A 21,471-nucleotide genomic window follows, 5' to 3' on the forward strand; every position below is an offset into this window, starting at 1 on the left:
GTTCTTCTGAAGACCTTGAGAATATTCATGGACCACGTACACTAAGACTTTCTGCTTGCCACTTGTTCAAATACCCACATGGTAATTCTTTACAGAAACACAGTTCAGGAGAACGATGCTCTGTCTTAGAACTCTCTGACTTCTAGACCATGATCAAGTCCACATTGACTGTGTGAACACTGTTGTAAGCCTGCCTGTTGGTAGTGCTGTATCACTGACTTCCTTTCTCTCCTCTTGTGTTTTTTTGCTTGCCAGTTCTGGAGAGGTTATAGATGTATTTATGTGAGCCAGGGTTGGTGACTGAGCTGTGTAATAGGATTAAATTGAAAAGATAATAACAATTGGCTGAATGACCCCTGTTTCTGAAGTTGTTAAATGCAACTGACATTCCAGATTACTGTGAAGTAATGCAAGGAAATTTGCAGATGTGTTCTGATGCTGACAGTGTGGTCTTTTCCTATATTCCATCAATCGTTCAGTATCAAATGATGCTGGAATACAGAAACAAAGATGTCAGAACTGTGCAATAGGGTCATCGGGCACGTCTGAAAGGAAAAACACGTCATATTTGTGGAGTAGAAAACAGGAGAACAGTTGCTGTGAGAAGGATCTAAAAAAATCGAAACAGCATAAATTTCTGGAAATCTGTCCATTTACAAAATCATGACATGGGTTGGAAGGGACCTTTAAGGATTGCCCCCCCTGCCATGAGACTGTATTCAGAAAATGCAGAATATAAAGCAGCTCTGCAGTTGATCCTTTTTTGCAGCCTCTCGGTCAATTATTAATATGAAAATACAGGAGTGTATGTTTTATTAATTTTCTTCCAGCTGGAATGTTGTCTCTGTTTCAGTGTAATTGGGCTCATTTTCTGCCTTAGAAATTCTTTTTGGCAGAAGGCAGTAAGTAAGGCTAAGTGAAGTGTGATGCCTCGTGACATTTAAAATTTCTTTGACAAGTCTCAACATATACATAGGTCTGATTTTTTATTTTTTTATTTTTTCTTGAAAGCTTAGTAGTTCTGCTGATGAGACACTGGTTTGATAGTGACTCAGTAAGGCACACACTGCCCACTGAGTCACCAGGACTGCTTTGTGCCACGGCTGGGTTTGTTCTGGGTGCGGGGTTTCCGAGTACTGACCCAGCCCAGTCTTTATTAGGTTCCGAGACCTGATAGGATCGCAGCCCATAGCAGTGAACCTTCAGGCCAGATTTGTATCCTTTCTGCTTAATAATGTGATTGGGTGGAGTGGCAGGAGAACAGGCTCTTCCTGCAATAAGTAATGGGATGTTTTACAATCAATACCTTAACTTATGTAACGTGTGTAATCATATTCTAGAGTATATGTCAACTGGCTGGTGGTTTAGTGAATAATAGGTATGTCTGTTTGGAACACAAGATCAAAGAGAATTTTTTCTTATATCAACGCCACACATAAGCAAATTATATGATTTCCCCTCCCCTGACATATGTGGAAGCCGTGTGAAGGACGGATTGAAGGACATCGTGTGCATTAACATGTACATTCCTAGCCCTTCTGATAGACTTGGATAACAAGAAGTGAGAATGGGGGGAAGCTGGGAAGGCTGGAATTGACAGGAGCTTGACGCAAACCAGATTATTAAAGCAGCTGGGAATGTGATGTAAACCACCTTTCTGAAGGAGTTGTTTTGTGCTAGAGAAAAAAAGGAAGCGCTCCTGATTTATTTGCAGAATAATTTCTGGGCAGCTGTGGAGTCTGCAATTCTGTAGGGGCCCCTCCCAGTCCTTGCAATTCCTTATTGGAAGTAAAACTTCAGCAATAGCTTTGGCTTTCATGGTCGTATGCATGGCATGTTGTTGTTCACATAGGGGCTTACTTAACTTTGGGGCAGCACAAATAGTAGCTAATACAGTCCCCCACAAAATCCTTCTTTCCAAATTGAAAATATATGGATTTTGTGGGCGGGCTGTTCAGTGAATGAGGAACTGGTTGGAAGATTATACCCAGAGAGCAGTGGTCCGTGACTCAACATCTGGATGGGTATCATTGACAAATGGTGTCCCTTAGGGGTCAGAACTGGGACTGATGCTCTTTAACATATTTCTCAATGAACGTCCACTGGTATCATGTGCACCCTCAGCAAATCTGTGGATGACACCGAGCTGTGTGTTGTGGTCTACGCTCTTGAGGAATGGGATGCCATCCATTCCTCATCCAGAGAGACCTAGACAGGCAGAGCAGTGGGCCCAGGTGTAGCTCATGATGTACAGCAAAGCCTAGTATTGGGTCCTGCATCTGGGTCATGGCAACCCCACTATCAGTACAAGCTGAGGCATGGAAGGATAGAGCACAGCCCTACCAAAAAAGACCTGGGGGTACTGGTGGATGGGAAGCTGGTCTCAAGGCAGCAGTATGGCCTCAAAGCTCAGAAAGCCAACCGTATCCTACGCTGCATCAAAAGCAGGGTGAGGGAGCCAGTCCTGCCCATCACTCTGCCTGGTGTCATTGCAGTTCTGTGACAGGGGGCACAGGCCCAAAGAGAAACAGCAACCACCAAAGTGTTAACCATTTATGGCAGGGCAGGGCACTGCTGGGCTGGAGCCTCAGGAGAGAAAGGGTGGGGGGCAAGGAAGGGTAGGGAGATAGTAGGGCTGGTGCTGTTCAGCCTGGAGAAGAGAAGACTCTGGACAGTCATGAGAGAGGATTTTCAGTATCTAAAGTGGGGCTGTGAGAAAGGAGGAGCTGGACTCTTTAGCAAGGTCTGTTGTGATAGGACAAGGGAAAATAGTTTCAAATTAAATGAGGGGAGAAGTGGATTTGATATAAGAAAAAGGTTTTTACAGTAAGGGTATGGAGGCACTGGAACAGGTTGCTTGGAGAGGTGAAGGATGCCCCATCGTTGTGGGCATTCAGGGTCAGTCTGGAGGGGGCTCTGAGCACCTGATGGAGCTATAGGTCCCCCTGTTTATTGCAGGGGAGTTGGACTGGATGACTTTAAAGGCCTCTTCCAATTCAGAACGATTGTATGATTCTGGCTAAGCTCATTTAAAGTATTGTAATTAAGAATTCATTATCTAAGAAGCTTCCCTACCCCCCTAAAAGCTTTTTTATTCGGCATTTCTTTTCTATGAATGCAAAATTTTTGATCTCAAATCTTCTGTTTCTCCTCCATGTCGCATGTATAGTTTGTCTAGTATAGATTTTTGTGTGTGTATGCAGATTCTCCAGAGCTAAGTGAGCTAAGATGTGGTAGTACTGAACCAGTAGAATCCCAGGCATTTCAGAAAGGCTACAGGGTAGAGTGGTGAGGGGCACTCACGTCTTCATGTCTAACATGGTACGTTAGTCTTCATGTGACTATGCTTCCTTCAGTATGTGCTCGTTAGCTTAGAGAATGGCTCTCAGAATGCTGTGTGCCATTATATTCACATACTTGGGAAAGACACAGAAGTGATAAAGCTCTGTGTATCTTATCTGACAGAGCTCATGTGCGTGGCAGTGACTCAGAAGGGTGCAGACTGACTTCCATTTAGAACTGTGGTTTGCTCTAGTTTAATTGAAAAGCAGACTTCTTAATCTACAACATGCTCATCAAGAATTGCAGCATAGATTTCTTTTCCAGAAATACTGAAAAGCATTGGAAGTCTTTTAAAAAAGATGTCTAAATAAATAATCGTCAGAGTAAGCATAATAGTACAGAGAGCCTGAAAGGAAATTTTTATCATGTCTTGTGTCTAGCGATGAGTGGGTTTTGTTTTCAGGGTTGGGATAATTGTATTTGTAATTATGTAATAGAAGCATTCCTCAAAATAACTGCCCATCGAAATATATTGCATTATTAACATTCTTCCTCTTTGATCTATTTCATCTAGGAAAAGAGGGAAAGAGAACGAAAATTGAGCAAAGAAATGGCAGAGAAAGCCACAAAGGAACTAGAAAAAATGCAGTTACAAGAAAAGGCCGAAGTGAAGTATAATGAGTGGTTAAAGAAGAAGAGAGCTGAAGAGTCAGAAAAGAGGAAGAAAGAGAAGGTATTTGTCAGTTAATTATGTATTTGAATGGCTTTACCTAACATATTAAGTGTAGTGCTTGATTAAATTAATTGGAATTTATCAGATGGAGCGATGTATGTTAAGAATAGTTTCAAAAGTTATACTGTTGATGCATTGAAGTGTGGCTAGCAAAGGAAGATGCACATTAAATGCATATTTGTTACTAGTTCTATTGCAAAGCCAAGCAAACCCTCTGCACTGGTGATGTGAGAAGAGAAACAGAAATAGGAACCACAAACTGTATCTTTATTTCTCAACCCCAGCAGAAAATAGGCATCCTTCTAGTCATTTTTCTCTCAGTACCACTACTATCTTGATTGTTAAACGTGTTTCAAATTAGAAGTATTTTTCTCTCTATTTCTCTATACCAGTCTGATGCTGGGAGTCCTAATTTTAATGTTAACTCAGATTGAATAATTAACCTGCCATTTATTTTTATAGTGTGCTCTAGAAGACCCCTTACATGTTGCAAGCTTCCTAAAACACAGACATTGGGGTCCTAGGGCAAATTACATATAGATGTTACATACTGGTAATGCTTGCGCCTGAAAATGAGTGGGCAACTACAGCTATTATGCTTAAAGTTGATTGATTGTAATTAAATTTAATTAATGGTACAGTTTTATTTTTCTATTGAATTTGTATTACGCTACTGTTAAGTGTTAGGGGGATTGTGGTTAGAAGAATTTGTCCATGTTCCTGCTGTAATTGTAGCTGTCGTTCTTAATGTGCAAAAAAGATTCGTATTTCTTAAGTGTATATACTAATTCCTTTGGATTATCTTTAAAAATACCCTAAGTTGTTTCAGACCAATTTAGAGGCCTCAAGGACTTAATTTTGTAGACTTTCCTAATTTCTCATATAACTGGAACACACTTAACTGTTCTATACTGGTTGTGTTCATGTCCTGTTTAAACCAATTATGTGTCTCTGTTGGGTGTCTAAAAAGCACAACACAAGGAACTTGAAACCAAAGTAAATGGGAGTCTTAAGAGAGATTTAAACCAATATTCATTCCCTTTACTCCTCTCTTTCTTAATGTAAGTTCATGTAAGTCATGCTCACAGTATCAATTCAACTTGATTTAAATCCAATTGCAGTGCCTGTAAAAACATACCAACATGCTTTGTAGGCATCTTACGTTGTTCTGTTTTCAGGAAAAAGAAAAAGAAAGGCAGGCTGAGCTGCAAAAGAAGAAAGAGAGAGCAGAGAAGATCTTTAATGAATGGCTACATAATGCTAGAAATAAACCACGCCCTGTATTAAATGGTTATGGCTTTCCACATGGGAAGTCTGCAGGTCTGTGCTCTTACCGTGCATATGCAATGACTTTAGGAGGAAGAGAATGCTACTTGAGAATGATGTGGTATACGAAATTATAACTGATTTTGATCTTGTTAAGTTCCTTATCAGGCTAATTACTGGTTCCTGTGAAGCATATCAGCTGTGATGACGTTGTTGTAAAATTAGTATTTGTGTGTCAGGAAACGTGTGCCCTCTTGTTGCACCAGAAGCCGTGTTAGAAAAGGGGCAGTTTTTGAGATGCAGAGATTAATAAAGGTCTGGCAGTTCTGCTTGAAAAGGGTTACGTGGGATGTAACTTCAATGCTGAGTGACAGTTTCCATTTAGCTTTGCAATTGCTTCACACCTCCTCACATCTGCTGTCATATTCTTTTTTCACTCTGAGGGGAAGTGTGAAAGAGAATGCTGATGATGGTGTGGAGATTTGAGAGTCTTAGTTATTATGTTTTGTTTGTAATTCTACGTGATATAAAAGCTGAAGAGCAGTAAGAAGTAGTATTTTGTATTACATTTCAGTTGATTAGATGTCCTATAAAAAAAAAAAAAATAGACTATACTTTCATCTTTATTTCTTCATAGAATCAAATCATTATTATTATTTGTGTTTGTGACAGAAAGTATTATAGGACCTAGATCCTAGATTTCGAATGCTTAAGAAAATCCATGTAGCAGATGAGCAACCAGTTGCTCTTTTGCTTACATCTGCTTGTAGATGGTGATACGCTTCGCTTTCATGTTTTGCATTTGTAGCTCATTACTTCCTGACAGCTGCAAACACTTAAGTATTTCATTTTTTTTAAGAAGTATTTCTATGCTCAGTAGTGTTCCTGCAACAGAATGTGTCATAGACTTTGTTTTACTCAACCTCGTGATGTGTGCACTGGAATTTCACTACAGACAAGTGACTGACAGAACAACGTGTTCCTTCTGCAGTGTTTTAGGCTTTCTTACACTGGTCTAAGTCCCCGAGGCTAGTAATTGCAAACAATTAATTAAATTGTGGGAAACTTACATGTTTTTCTCCTCGGTAAAATGAAAAGCTGTAGTTAAGCAAAGATGGAAAAAATATGTATATTTTATATATGTGGTGACAGGAAGTAATATTTATAAATGCTTTGAAGTGATGTGATGTAGCCAGTTCACACACACATGCATCTTTTAAGCATACAAAAGACTGAGCATTTTGAATGTTGCTTAGAATTCAACCTGCTTTTTTTTTTTAATACGGATGAGGAATACACCAGTCATTGGTAATAGGAGGTGGAAGATTTATCACTTTGAATCATTTGAATTGTCACATGCATTTACTGTATTCCTCTGAAGACATTGTTCTGTCTTACCCTAGGTGATTGTTGGAACTGCATGCATTATAAAGCCCATTGAGTACATATTAATTTTAAGTTATTTAAAACTTACTTAAGTTACTTAATAACTTTAAGTTATTTATTTTCTAAACATTTTAGGGCGTCCTGATGGGAATTCATATCCAGCTCCAGCATATTGCAACCCCATTCCTTGGAAACCAGTACACATTCCTCCTCCAAAGGAAGAAAGTGCTCTTACCATGAAGAACAGTAAGAGATCTGTATCTTGTCGGTCACATAAGTTTTCACCTACAGTAATGTATAAACCCAAGAACAACCTTTGTGTACAATCCTCTCATAGAAAGTAGTTACAGCACAGAAAGCAAAGTCTTATGAGCTTGAGAGAGCTGGAACATAAGTATAAAGTTACACGTACAAACTTGTCTCCTTTTTTTGTTGTTGTTGTGACCAGGTTTTGTATTTGAAGGTGACTGACTGATCACATTGTTAAGGGCTTTTGTGTATTGATTTCAATGTGTTTTTCTTTTTTTAAAGTGACATTTAGCAATTTTAACGGAACTGTACTTCAATATCAATAAAGCATACGGGATTGTTGCTGTCCTCATTTTTTTTGTCATTGAAAGGCTTATTTTGTGCAGTTGATTATGATTTTGGGCAACAGTATAACTGCGTTATTTTAGCAATTCTAATTATAACAAACTTTGAAACAGTTACTGGCTTTATTACAAGAAACTTGAGGCCTCTGTGCAGCTACAGAACAGTGATGACATTGGGACCACAGAAATATATTCCGAAAGCTTACATTGCTGGAGCACTGCAATGGATTGACCTTTAGGACAGAAAGGATGGGCCAACAAGGAGGGAGCTGCAGCAACAACTCATGAAGCTTTACCTAAGGACTGATGATTAGCCAGATGAGACCTTATGAGTTAGGATTAAAGGGGGACCAAGGTGTGTGGATCCTGCTGTGGACATCTGCCACAGACTTCGGCCACCATGAAATCTGGAAGGGCAATACAGCAGAGAAAAAGTGACTAAGGGAGCTTCTGGAGGGTATGGATGACTTCCTCACCCAGTTGACAAAGAGAAGCTCGTTTACAGGAGTCTAGGTTGAAAGAAATCTCCCAAGATCATCTGACCGAGCCCCCTCTTGAAAGAGAGCCTTGAAATGCATTATCAGATGTCCTGTCAATGTCAATCTTGTAAATTTTCAGTGAGTAAGACTTCACCACTTCTCTGGGCAACTTTTTCCTGATGTTTAGTTGTTCTCTTGGTGATTTCTTTTTCTTACATGCAGATGCAAGTTACTCTGGAGCAACCTGTGTCCATTCTCTCTCCTTGTTACCATGTGATGAAGAGATTATCTTCTCTGTGGCTATCTTTTAGATGTTGGAATATAGATTAGATCTCCACTGAGCCTTCTCTTTGCGAGGCTGAGTGAGCACTGTTTCTTCAAATATTCTTCATATGCCACCTTCCAAGTCTCTAACTATGATACGTGAAACAGTTGGGAAGTAAAAAGTGCAGGAGTTATATAGACTTGATAATCAAACAAAAAGAGAGAAATCTGATGAAGTCACAGTCTTTGTTGTTTTGATCCTCATCTTTGGAGGAGAAAAAAAGAAAAAGCCCTAACCTGCTGTACCTAATAACATTCTTATCCTTTTATAAAATCTAACTGCTTTTTTTATTTAGTCTTGCCTAGTTTTGCTTTGACTTTTAAGCGCTCCATAATTGGACAGTTGGCACTACAAATGATGACTGCAATCCAGTCTGAGCATTGTGGGATTTTCTTAAATTTCACTGTCTTCCTGGAAAAGGATTATTGTTTGTGATTTGCTGTTTCAACTGAATGCATAGAAGTTCATGGGACCCGATGGGTCAAATTAGACAAATTAGAAAGCTGGGAAATCATCAACAGCATGAAGGGTCCAATTCTTCAGCTGAGAAGGGACAGCCTTGGTTATGCATACATAACAAAGTTATGAGGAGTGCCTGAAGTCCCTTAGTTTGTTCAGCTCAGAGAAGAGGAGGTTGAAGGGAGTCGTCATAGCCTACAGCTTCTTCGACAGAGGCCGGATCTGATCTCCCCTCTCTGATGACCTACAATAGAACCCAAGGGAATGGCGTGGATTAGGTTGGACATCAGGAAAAGGTTCTTCACTGAGGGAGTGATAAGGGTGCTGGAACAGCCTCTTTGGAGAAGTGGTTGTAGCATTGAGCTTGGCAGAATTCATGAAGCAGCTGGACAGCACACTTAGACATACAGTCTGATTTTTGGGTGGTCTTGTGTGGAGGCAGGAGTTGGACTCAACGATCCTTACGGATCCCTTCTCACTTGGGATATTCTGTTATTCTATGAACGTACTTAAGAGCACATGGATCATGACGTACCAATTTTGATAACTGAATAGACAATGAGAACCTTTGTATTTCTTAGAAATGTTTCTTACTGGATCTCTGAGCTTGGTGTCTGCCTAAAGTTATCTGTGTAACTGAGAATAATAACCTTCTGTTAGCACATAGTGTAAGGACGTGATGCTCTTCTGAGAAATGGCAAGCTTCAAGCAGTCAGAGTTGTAGATTAGAGTGCAATTATCCTTGCGTAGAGAAAGCTTCTATTGTGAAGGAGATGGAGGTTCTGCAGCCAGCAGTCCTGTATGTTTAGTTCTCAGTGACATAGTACAAAAATGGGAATCAGGTAAGCCTGATTCACCACTGGTAAAAACTCAGACTTTGTTCAATAGACCGGTATCTAAGAGCTTTAACTGCTTCTGTGTAGGCTTGTATTTTAACACCATGCCATGTGTTAATGAATATATAGATTGGTTCAGCATGTACTGTGGGTGCATGGGATGATCTAATGCGTTTCACTTCGACGGTCTCTTAAGATATTTAGTCCGTGGTGGGTCTGTTCATTTTTTCCTGTCACAATGTCTGAATAAAGTGTAAAATATTCATGAATATATAATATATAGCATAGGTGATCGTTATATTAGTTAATGAATGTCTGCTAAGAGTTCATGAGTTTCTGCAGTCTAGTATTTGTCATAGGGCAAACAGTTAAAAATACATGTATAAATAGAAATTAGTCCTTTTATGCTGTATTTATTTACCAAGTTATTTTCCTATTTTTTCTAGTCTCTAAGTGAAACAAAGACTCCTCGTGCAGCTATCAAGAAAGGCAGCAAGATCTCAGAAGGTCACTTCCATTACTTACTACAGTGTTCCCTTAATCTTGTTTGTAGGTTACTGTCATATTCTTAAGTGTGTAAAACTGCAGGTTGCTTTTTCTAAGGCAAAAAATTAAGCATAATTGTTCATGCACTCCTGTGTATCTATTTAACTTGACTATAAACAGAGAAATTTGGACACCGCAAAGTATGTGGAGTGTCATAATTCTGTAAATCAGGAGTATAGGGGCTTTGCAGAAATCTCTGTAATATCATCAGGATGTTGAACTCTGTCTAGCTTTCTCTATAAGCATCTATGCTGAGTGGGTTATGAAACCAGTGGATGAGTGTATTAGTTGTCAGTCTTTTGAGCTGACCTTCCCATGTGGAGATTTGTGAATAAGAAGTTGGGCAATATTGTAAGCTATCTGATGTTTATCAGTGCTCAGATGAAGAGATAGCATTTTACATGACGTAAATAACGAATTTTAGATTAATTGATGAAGATTTCTTAGGACACTGATTTAGAGAAGCTCTGCATTGTCATGCTAATATCTTCTGTGGCAGTCTTTCTGAAATAGCAGATGGTCACCAGTACCAGTGAAATAATGCTGTAACAACTAACGATAGCATCTATTTGATGTCAAGTGGCCTATCGTGAATATAGGCGTTGGTAGTATTTGTAACAGGTTTTGTTAACAGATTTTGACAACATCTCTGACTATTCTGCTGTAACACACAGTTGACAAGCATTCTCTTGGCTTGTATAGTAATGGATAGCTACTTAAAAGAGCTTTCTACACTGAATTAAAGAGAGTGGACCTTCAGGATTTCATGTCCTCACCCAAGTAGAAGAGTCTTAAACACGTATTTGGTTCAGGAATATGGATATATTAGTAATAACTGAAGCCTGGTAGTTTTCTTTCAGATGACTCGGTCAAAATAGTTCAGCTGAATACTTATTGGAATTCTAGTTTAGAGATTTTAGAAAATACTAATAAATATCTAAAGCTGTTGTTCTTTTTCTTTCTCATCCTTAGGTGGTATTGTTTTTTCTCTGCCAATTTTTCTCTGGAAAGGTTTGTCCTGCCTTCAAATAAAACATGCTGTTTCATTCGGGAGAGAGATCTGTAAGTGGACTTGTAACGCCCAAAATACCAACTTTAAAATGAGACCCTTGCTGTACCTCATCCATAGCATCATAAATACTATCCTGTCCTAATTAGATTACAAATAAGGCTAAGGCAAGATAGCTCATGAATGTACATATTGGCTTTGATTCAGTCAACATGACGTTTTTGCTGAGCAAGGAAGAGAAGTATTGTTAAGATTTTTTCCAGCAGTTTATCAACCATGAAGCCAAATGTCCTGGCCTTGTACCCTGATTTAAGACTGTATCCTACAGAAGGCTGTAAGTTCGTGCTGTTGTGGCAGGTAATTAGTTTATCCCTTTCTCAGGCATTAGAAAGATAAGATCTTAACACTTTGAAGCTTTAAGCAGCATTCTGTATTCTCTTAAATTCTCTCCCGGATTTCTCAACTTGTGAAATTTCACAGTAAAAGTTGCAGGATCTATAACTGCTCATTAGAAACAACCCCAGATCTTTTATGTTGGTGTGCATGCCACTGAAATAACAGGAGTCTCGAGCTTACCTTATTTTCATTCACTCGTTTTTTGTGGATCTTTTGTTTCTAAGACTTCATTGACCACTTCCAAATCTATGTGTCCTAGGATGCACAATCGTTTCTCACCTCAGTCTCTTAGTAACAAATAGAATACCACATTCAGCCTTACTGTGGAGGATTGTATCTCCTACAAGACTTGTCTGTTTTTTGAAAATTGCTGTGTAGGTGCTCCATAAAACAGCGTGACTTCCTATAATTGACAGTGGATCCCCAGAGATGTTTCAGGGCTGAAAGTCTACAGGCAGTAAAGTGGATCAAAGGAAGACAGAGGAAAAAAATATGGTTAGTAAGAGATCACTATTATTGTAGAAAGCATTGTGTTCTTAGAAAATAGTCCCATTAATGTGACACAATAAAAGTTCCAACATGCTGTTGGAATTCTTGTTACTAATTCTGGTGGGTAGCTGGAGTTTCATATTAACCAGATAATGTTTCAAGTTCTAATAATGACTTTGCAAGTGTCATGTTTAATTCTAAAATTGATTTCTTAATTTGCTGTTTTGGAATCCAGTTGCAAGAGCTGTCAGTGCTCCTGTTATCTTTTTCACAGGGAGATTTTTGTGAGTAAATATGGAAGTTTCTGTGCTTTGTTGTTGTGGTCAAAAGGTGAGTGTTCCAGACTCTTGTCCCTTGGGCAACACAATGAACTTTGTTTAAACTCAGTAATGAAAAGGAAATCTGAGCACCCTGATCTAGTGAAGCTTATAAACACTTGATTAACTTGAAAGGTGCTTAAGAGATCATTGATAAAGCAGGGCTGAAGCTGTCGTGCATTGTTTCATATGTAAGGTTATGTCCTTGTTTTACAGTGAGTTATAGCAATTTCTAAAGCTAGGTATGGGCATAAAATATTGCAAAATTACAAGAGCCTTTTTTTTTTTTGTAGTATCCAAAAACTTAATTGTTTGCTTGGTCTAACTTTTGGATGTTGTGTTGAGGGGGAGGTGGTTTAGTGAGAACTATTGGTGATAGGTGGATGGTTGGACTGGATGATCTTGTAGGTCTTTCCCAAGCTTGGTGTTTCTGTGATTCTGTGAACTTAGTGAATCAAGCAGAGGCTGCAAATATTTAATTCAGAGTAAAATCCGCACTTATGGAAAATTGGCCAGCTGGTGATTAAAAAAATTGAGATACTTGTAGCTCTTCATGGCAAAATCTACTGAATTTTGCAGTGATTAAATTCAGTGATGGGTTTGATGGTTAATAATATTGTTACACAGATTTATTCTGCTGAAGTCAGAGCTGCATTGATTTTAATGTTACTAGCCCCAAATGTGATAAGTCATTAACCCAGCCAGAAAAATGTTTTAGTGGGTGCTTTTGTGTATGGATTCAGTGGAAAATGGGTCTTTGACTTCCACGGGTAATTCGTTTAAATAGCGTAGGGTTATGTGTTTTGGCATTAAGGCAGCAAGTTTATCATAAGTAATGCAGCAGTGTGAAAAGTTACAATAGGCTCAATTTTCTTCTCTGTAGCTGGAGCCCCACTCCTCTTTATATGTTTTTACTGTTGCTGGGGCAGGATGTTCTCTATACATTGTTGTACCTCAGCAGTGGCACTCAACCCTCAGTACTCCCTTAAAAGAAAACAGGAAGGAGAATTTGGTGTGGCAACCTTTCTGTAGGTCTATGGATCTGTCATTTTCAGAATTTGAGAAGGCACTTGATGTTGGACTGCATTGCAAGACTTGAGCTTAACCTGTGGGCTATGAATGCAGGTTGGCAGGAGGACATTTCACTGAGCAGAGTTGACTTTCTTTTCACATCTATATAAGCCTATAACTTTGTTTTATAGTGCTGCACACATATGAATGTGCAGGCATGAAATCCATAAGCTGTTTTAGTTAAGAAGATGGTCGGGATGAAAACAAACCTCTTCAGTTTTCCCTTTACTTGACACACGTGCATCCACTGTTATATAAATTACTGAAAGCTATGTAGCGAAGTACCTTAAATAAAAGAAGATGGCTGTTATGCTGTTGTTCAAAGAGACCTCCAAAGATGCCAATATGAGAAATCCACACTTCAGCCTTCACTGGGAAAATTCTGGTTGAATTATGTAGGACAGATCCTAGGAAATTCATGTGCTATTGCCTTTTATTTCCACTGTTCAGAAATGATTTTGCTCTCAGTAAGGACGTCTGGTCCAGCTCACAGCATATTGATTTAGGCCATGATAAATGTAGAAGGATGGGTGAGGTTTACAAAGACCTTCTGTACTAGGTGTGACTTCCAGGAAACAAAAATCCAAGTGAGGCTTCAGTTGTGAAAGGGCAGAGTATGGTAACCATGCTGCATTACTTGTTTCATATGGCATAAATGTGTACTTGTTGTCTAATTGGAGCAAACAAATTCTCATGCTTGTCCATCTTTCTTTCTGTGCCACCCTACCCGTGGTTTGTCAGGGTTATATCAAAATGATCCCAAGTCTGGATGGCAACAGCTTTAATGACCATCGTCAATAGAATCTAGGCAGTCTGACGTGCATTAAATTAAGGGCCAAAGCTGCTGCACTGATTTGCTAGCATTTAGCTAGCACTTGCCCATGATGTTTCAGGCTATCCTAGCTGGCATTAACAATATGAAAATTCCTATTTTTCTTGTGTGAATCTCAACCTCACCTTGCTTTTCAGAATTTAGCACTATTTCTTGTTCCCATTAGGCTGGAAAATGACTGAGTTGTAATGGTTTAATGGTACTGAAATAATCTGTATAGGGAAAGTGAGTAATACAGTCCCAACAAATTCAGCAAGGGAAGTAACTCTGCTAGTTTAATCTGCTAGTGAAACAGAAGATATGGGAATCGTAGTCCATTCTTAAACACTGACTGTGGATCTATTTTTGCTTCGCTGTTGTGGTTAAGATGATTGACTTTGATAATTGCTAAGATTATATGTAATCTCCTGAATGCAGTGGGTGTGCTGGTCAAGTTTCATGGGATTCCAACACAAACCTTTTGGGGGAAAAAAAAGCAAACACCTTCCTATTTTTTCTTGTTATTTCAGGTGGTCTGTGTGTGCTGCTCGTGCATAAAGCTGTTAGGGTTTTTCTGAGACTGCTTCAAAGGTATAAGATTTCAGGATTAGAATGTTTAAATAGAATTATGCTTCAACATTAGGGCTTTTAATACTATTGAAGAGCAGAATCACACCTCCAAATTTAAACATAAACCTGTGATATTTTTGAAGTATATCCTGTGTAACTGTTCCAATGTTTGATACACTCAGATAAAATATTTATCTATTTTATGGCTAGTTATACATTTGAATGGTGTTCTATCATTTGTTTATTGTCCTTACTAATAAATTCACAGCATTTGACCTCCTTCAGCTATTGCTACTGAAAATAGCTATTGCTATTTTTTTTAAATGAAAATAACTTACAAATAGTAATAATGATTCTAAAGCTGCTGGCTTGGAAGATAGGATGTGTGAATTTCAGTCTCTGATCCATGAACTTTTACTTGTGTATGCTTACTGAAATATTTCCAGCAGAAAGGATTGAACATCTCCAGTTAATATATTCTCATTTGGTCACTAGGCCACTCACCTGAATGTACAAGGGAGAAATTAATGAAAATCGCTGATACTCTTAGTAATTGTTGCCTATTAGAAATAATGTGGTTTGGTTTTGTCAGGAGGTTAGGGAAAAATCTGTCTTTTAATCATCATATATTCTATTTACAGCAAACAATACAAACTATTTTATGTCAAAATTTTGGTGATGAGTGAACAATATTTTGCACTTTTTATCCTGGTTTTAGTGTGAATACAATTTGAATGATGATTTGAATGATGCCTTGGGGAGACGTTTGGGTTAGGAAAATACAGTTCCTTATTGATGCCAGAAAGCTAATTATTCTTACCACCCTGTTCCTTAGCTGCAGTTAAGATTTGGCTGCACACAGGTGGTTGGCAGAGTAGGACTGCATGGATGTCCAGTCCTGTTTGTGCACTGCAAATGTTATTTCCCTGTGTGATGAATGCAGAGGCTAGCTGGGAAGAGCTATTAGCATTTTTGCTTTAATTGTGATATGAGTATTGCAATAGTGTGCTACTTCTTCCTTTTAATTGTGCACATATTCGATGTTAAATTATCTAGGTTCTCTATTATAAGAGCTTGTAATCTAAACTTTCTAGACAAAATCACTGGCAAACAAAAGACGTGCCTCACAAGTTAATGATAAAATCTACAAAATGTATCCAGGGCTTGGTTTGTTTTCCTCTTCCTTGTAACGCTGTGAAATACTTCTGTTCTTTTTTATCTTGGGACTTTTTAAAGGGTAGAAACACATATGAAACTATTTTTATTTGCATAAGGATTTCAAGTTCAATTCTTTGGAGTCTTATATATCATGTGTATTCTTATATATATGAAAAACATCTGGCTAAGTTTTAGTGTCACTTTGACTTCTTAAAGAGGAAGTAAAATGAATAATCATATGCTTTTTCATCACGATCTCAAAACATAATTCTTGTCTAGCTCAGTAAGTTTGTGGAGTTCCAAAGTAAACTCTTTAATTAACACTGAGACAGCGCAGTGGGTAAAAACACTGTCAAGATGAAATCAAAGAATTTTATTTAAACCTGCTGAGTTATACATCTAGCTCTGCCTCCAACTCTGTGTTAGATCTAAGAGAAGCAAAGTAACTTCTTCCTGCCAATGTTAGAACATCTGAAAGCTAGCAGCATTCGTAAATTAGCACTTTGGTTGCCATGAAAAAACACACATGAAAAAGGGTGTAGTAGGCCCAGTTACACAGAATAGCTGAATGAGAAGAGAGAATTTGAATTGTCTTTTATTTTTTTTTTTTTTTGTAATGGCTAGCATATACAGGGCTGCTTTTAATTGCACTGATGATCTGCTGCTATAAGAGACACCGTCTCAAGCAGATACAATTAAATGCTGTCTAGAAGCCTGATCACTGTATGTTTTCCACCACGTTTAGTTTTGTTTCCATCTTCACTGCCACAGTATTGTTTTTGATGGTGAGTTTAAAAGTCGTGCTCTGGTAAGCAGCTAAATGTACTTTGGCAGTATGATTTTTTTATTTTTTTTTTTTCAAAAGCTAAAAAACTAAAAGCTTTCTGTAGGATATAAACAAAAATCAAAGAATGTCTGGAATTAAAAAGCCAAAAAATGCCTGCCAGAAAATCAAATAAAAATGTTTGGCAATAGAAGAAATTCTAACTGATTATAAATCTGATACCATGCTCTTAATTAGCACTTACATCTTTGGAACACAGATTGCTTATACACTTTTTCTTCTCCCTTATCAATTAGAAAACATGGCAATTTTTCTGCATGTGAAGTCCAGTCCATTTCTCTTGTATAGTTTTTTAGAAAAAAAACACCAAAAATAAACAAATACGAAACCTTGATTCCCTGCAGCCTGAGGTGTAATTTGGAATCCAGCTTTTTGGAAGGACAAGTTTTTCCCGTTGCTGGAGAAGGTAGTGAGTCTATGTCTTTTATTTTAAACCAAACATTATTTGCAACGTGAAGAATTGGTTGCATTGCAGTGTACTTTCAAGTACACTGCAAGTACACTTTCAAGTACACATCTTAAGTGCTATTTTTTTCCTTAGCTGAGCAACTTTTGGTATGCCTGAAGGAAAGCGAATTTTGACAAGCTCCTGATCACTTTAAATTGGGTTTACCTTTCCTCAAGTTTACTTCGAATATTGAGGGAAAGGAAAACCAAAAATTGAATGGATTAGGTTTCATCTCCCCTAACTTGAGAAACCTACAATGTAAACATCTCTGACTGTTCTTTTATATCAGTGAATAGATACTGTATGCTCAGGATGTAGTTACGTGTCTCCTAGGAAAACAAATTGCACTCTAAAAGTTCATGCTTCTTTCACATGAATACTGTCTCTGATGATGATATCTGCGGTGTAGGTCTCTGCTGCTTGGTCAGGTTTACCTTCAGCCATTTTTGTACACAACTTCTGCAGCATTAGCTGTGTCTCAAAATGAACTATCTGCCATTGTTGCTACTGTCACAGCTCTTTTTTTGAGACTTATACTTGGTATTTTTTCATTACAATCTTGGGTTGAATGATAATTTAAAAAAAAAAAAAAAGAAAAAGAAAAAAAAAACCCCAAGCCCCTCCAAATACTATTAAAACAGAAGAAGCAGTGTTGTGAATTGCAAGTTAATCCTCCATTGATTTCCTGATGATCAGCTCATTCTCTTTGCACTCTTGGGTGCAGAACTGTACTGGTCAATCTAGATAAAATTACTCTTTGCTTGGGTTCCAGTTATTCCTAAACAAGCAAAAACAGCATAGCAGTTTTTCAGTGCAGAGCCTCACATTTAAGTTGCACCTGTGTATTGGGTTTTAAATATACTGTGTCCGATCAGAAGCTTAATTTGCTCTGTAATATGGAGAAAGGCAAGATACAGGCTTTAAAAATATAAAACATGTATTTTGTATATATGCTTGTGCAGGTTTCTGGTGGGACAGTCACTAGCAGGCTGTGTGTCCTCAGTCCAGCATCACTCGGAGCAGGGCACAAATGAATCATGGATAAATGTATAGTATGGGTTCTGCATCTGATGTGTAGCAGCATCTCAGGTTGCAAGAAAATCACTCCAAGTAGGGAAAGCAAAAAAAAAAAAAAGCTTCTATTTTTATTTACTTTGCAAAAGTGAACACCCTGCAAGTTGCAAGATGAATCTGGAAGATTTTTATGAGGAAACATATATAAGGCTTAATGAAGCTTGTAAGTTGTTAAAATGGTGAGATGATGATATGCGTAGATACTCTGTGTATGCTTTAGTAATGATACGTTTTTTCACACATTACGATTTTTAATAAGGGGCTTTATCCTGTTGGCCTAGTTTTTAATGAATTTTATTTGCTAACCTCAGTTGAGTCTGGTCTGTCACAGGGAATGTCATTCACAGATCCTTCTAGATAGCTCAGATACCCACTTTCTAGTGCTTTCCAGCAACTGAGAGAAAACTTTGTATGAGTTGAAATAAAATCCTTAAAATTCCAAGCATGCTGCTGCAAGTGAAATGATTGGAAATTTCTGTGAAACGTTGGTGCAGTAGCTTGTGGCCGGATTTTGAGTATGTGAAAAGTAATTTGCTATTTAGCCATCTAGCCACAATAAAATCATAATCAGTTGGGAAGAAGAAGCTCTCATAGACACCCTCAAAACATCACAAAAAGCACTCACACAGAATGGTGTCTGACATGGGAAAGTGTGTGGAGCAAAGGTGTGTCACTGAATTCCTCCACGTAGTAAACGTTGCACCCAACGTTGATTGAAGCTTGCTGAATGTTTCCAGAGAGAAAACAGCGGATGTGAGTGCAGTGCTGTGGTGCGTTTCAGCTGTGTTAACAGTGATGTGACTTTCTGGCTGGTCTTACAACCATCACACCATGAAAACAAATGCATCTGGATCAGCTCATCCATAGGTTATGACCAGCACATACACCCTTTTTAATGGAAAGGTTACTTTTTGAATCTGACAACAGTTCTGCTTATCCTAAGCAAGCTCATCTTCATGGAAGGTTTGCAGTAGTTGTCAGTTATTAACCCAGATGAGAATCAATATTACTGCTCCCATGAACTTTTGTTTTTCAGAATATGGAAATGTTCAGCTTGATTTAGATAAATAATAATTTTTAAAAGTTTGCAACCTAATAATTCCAAGAAAATATCAGTTGATGAGTGCAGTAGGCAAAAGCCAAGGGGTTTGACTCTAAAACCATTTTCAGTATATTCTGTTCAGATGGAAGTGTTGATAGATGAGTGGGATTTTTCTTTCATCTAGTTGAACTGTAAGTCCTAACGAATCTCTAGATCCTTTTTTGTTGTTGGAAGTTCCTTCTCTTCAATTGCTTTGAAAAACAAATATTTCATCTTGAGGACGCAGCACGGTGCATGCCTTGCAGGCATTCCTTGGTGTTGCTGGCTGCTTAACTCCATAATCATTTTCTTTCTCTCTTACTTCTCCAAGTAAGTCTTGGTATCACAGGCAGCTTATAGAAAGGCAAAGGAATACAAAGTCCTAACTTCCCGACCAGCATAAGGGGAGGGCCATGGCAAATAATGCACAGTCAGTTATGAGACACAAGCTAGTGTTTGTCATAGTCTTAAAAATGTACAGTCATGGATTTTCTTTTCATTCATTCAGGAAGGTAGTTTGTTGCTTACAGGCGTTGCATTTGAAGTTTTGTGTTGATGTAAGTGCTTTCCAAAAGTTTTTCTAAACTGGACTAAGGACAAAATTCATCTACATTGCACGAGCTTCCTTTCATTAATACATAAATTGCAGTCTGAGTGTTTTAATTTAACAAAAACAGGCAAAGTGTTGTTACTTAGATTGTCAGATGCTTGATTTTCACACCATGCTAGGAATATGTTTTGTTTAATGGGTCTGCATTATTGTGAATTTTTAGTTCACAAGAAACCGATGTAGGCAAAATCATTAGGAAGTGTCACTGCTATTTGTTGCTCTCCAGCACTTACGAAAATACCAGATAAATAGAGGAAAAGTTGCAAAATCATCCTGCTTTCTTGACTTAAGAAAGGGATTTATCAGTCAGGAATTTAAGATTATTTTTAGAAGGAGAGGACAGTATACAGAAGAGCTAAGATGACTTTCTGGAATCAGAAACCAAAACTTCTGAAATCCTGTGTAGATAACAATTCAAAGTTCTGGAGTAAGACCTCGTTGTTTGCTTGTGCTGCTTTGGAGTAAGCTGTAAATTAACCCTCAATGTTAAGAATTAAAATTGTTGAGAATTGAGTACAGCTTTTGTGCCGCCGCGTTTTGTACCTCATTAAGATTCAAAAGGGAACAAATGATGCAGCATGAGGGAGCTCAGTAATTTTTGAAGCTTAGAATGTTAGTGTCAGTTCAGTTTCCTTTTCCTGTTTGTGCAAGTGTTTGAGAATAGCTTGGTAGTTTGAAGGGGTGGGAGAGGAGGCAGATGTCGCAAGGATGTTTTTGTAAAGATCAAGATCATCCTTCATATCGTAGGACTGGGCAGATGTCAGGGCTGAAGGATTTCTGTTTTGATCATATGAAATAATTGGACTTTTAATCATTATGAATTTCAGAAGGAAGGCATTGCAGCCTGCAATTATTATTTCCCCTGCAAAGTCATGTCTGCATCTTGTGGTGCTATCCTGAAAACGTTATGAGTGCTGTCAGCAGAAGATCAAATACAAAGACACAGTATGGTGGAGCAGTATGTTGGTACTCCGTGTCCTTGCCAGCTTCCTGTAAGTCATAGGCATCCTTGTCAAAGCCCTGATTAGTTCTGGGTATTCTTCTATTGCAGCTGTAACCAGCTGAAAAAAAAAAGAAACGAATGTTCTTCACTTTTGATACCAAAACCCCCAAACTGTGCTCACATCCACTCCCTTGTCTCCAGAAACATTCAGCAAGCACTGGTGACTGTCAGTGGCTGCAATTTTTCTGCGTGGAGGATTCACACCTTTGCTTCGTATGCACTTCCATGTCCAATGCCATTTTGTCAGACTGCCCCTCTGCTGCCACCTGTCACATGACAACAAAATGTAATGGAGTATTGGTAGGAATGTTCAACTTCTACTGCCATATCACCAACATTTCACCTCTGATGCGTGGAGCCATTGGAATAAAATAGGAGACATTAGTTTTGAAGCAGTCCTCGTATTTTTACTTCCTCTCTAAGAGTTCTGTTGGAAAGGTCTCAGTGTTTGTGTTCAGTGATTCTGGTCAGATGAAAGTTTGGTTTCTGCCCAGCAGTATTTCTAGCAGGACTTCACCTACGGCCTGGAGGAAGTAGTACAGTTAAGTATGATCCTATGCCAAAATGAGCTGTTCGTAACAGCTCATCCTTTGGCTGCACTGCCCTATCTGTTTGTGTATGATGAATGATTCCATTTTTATTATTGAGTTCTTCATACATTAAGAAACATTTTACTGATATTTTG

General features: G+C 38.3%; 1 protein-coding gene across 13 annotated transcripts in view; it reads left to right on the plus strand.

Moving 5' to 3' along the window:
* Positions 1-21,471, plus strand: part of CCDC34 (coiled-coil domain containing 34) — a 69,493-nt gene that overhangs the window by 9,716 nt on the left and 38,306 nt on the right. For 6 of the 13 annotated variants that reach the window (XR_006171768.1, XR_006171767.1, XR_006171771.1 and 3 more), the window contains exons 4-6: positions 3,857-4,015; positions 5,194-5,335; positions 6,803-6,913. Coding sequence is in view for 3 of the 13 variants with exons in the window: in XM_042837331.1 (XP_042693265.1) it covers positions 3,857-4,015; positions 5,194-5,335; positions 6,803-7,011 (510 nt within the window). In the remaining 10 variants the exon portion in view is untranslated. Of the gene's footprint in view, positions 1-3,856; positions 4,016-5,193; positions 5,336-6,802; positions 7,269-9,805; positions 10,067-10,877; positions 10,968-11,688; positions 11,806-21,471 lie in introns of those variants that run through there. The other 7 variants (XR_006171773.1, XR_006171776.1, XR_006171775.1 and 4 more) reach the window with 7 other exon arrangements.

The sequence above is a fragment of the Centrocercus urophasianus genome, unplaced genomic scaffold (genome assembly GCF_019232065.1).
Source record: "Centrocercus urophasianus isolate 14NV4802_14NV808 unplaced genomic scaffold, USGS_Curo_1.0 seq_7, whole genome shotgun sequence".
NCBI classification, from domain to species: Eukaryota; Metazoa; Chordata; class Aves; order Galliformes; family Phasianidae; genus Centrocercus; species Centrocercus urophasianus.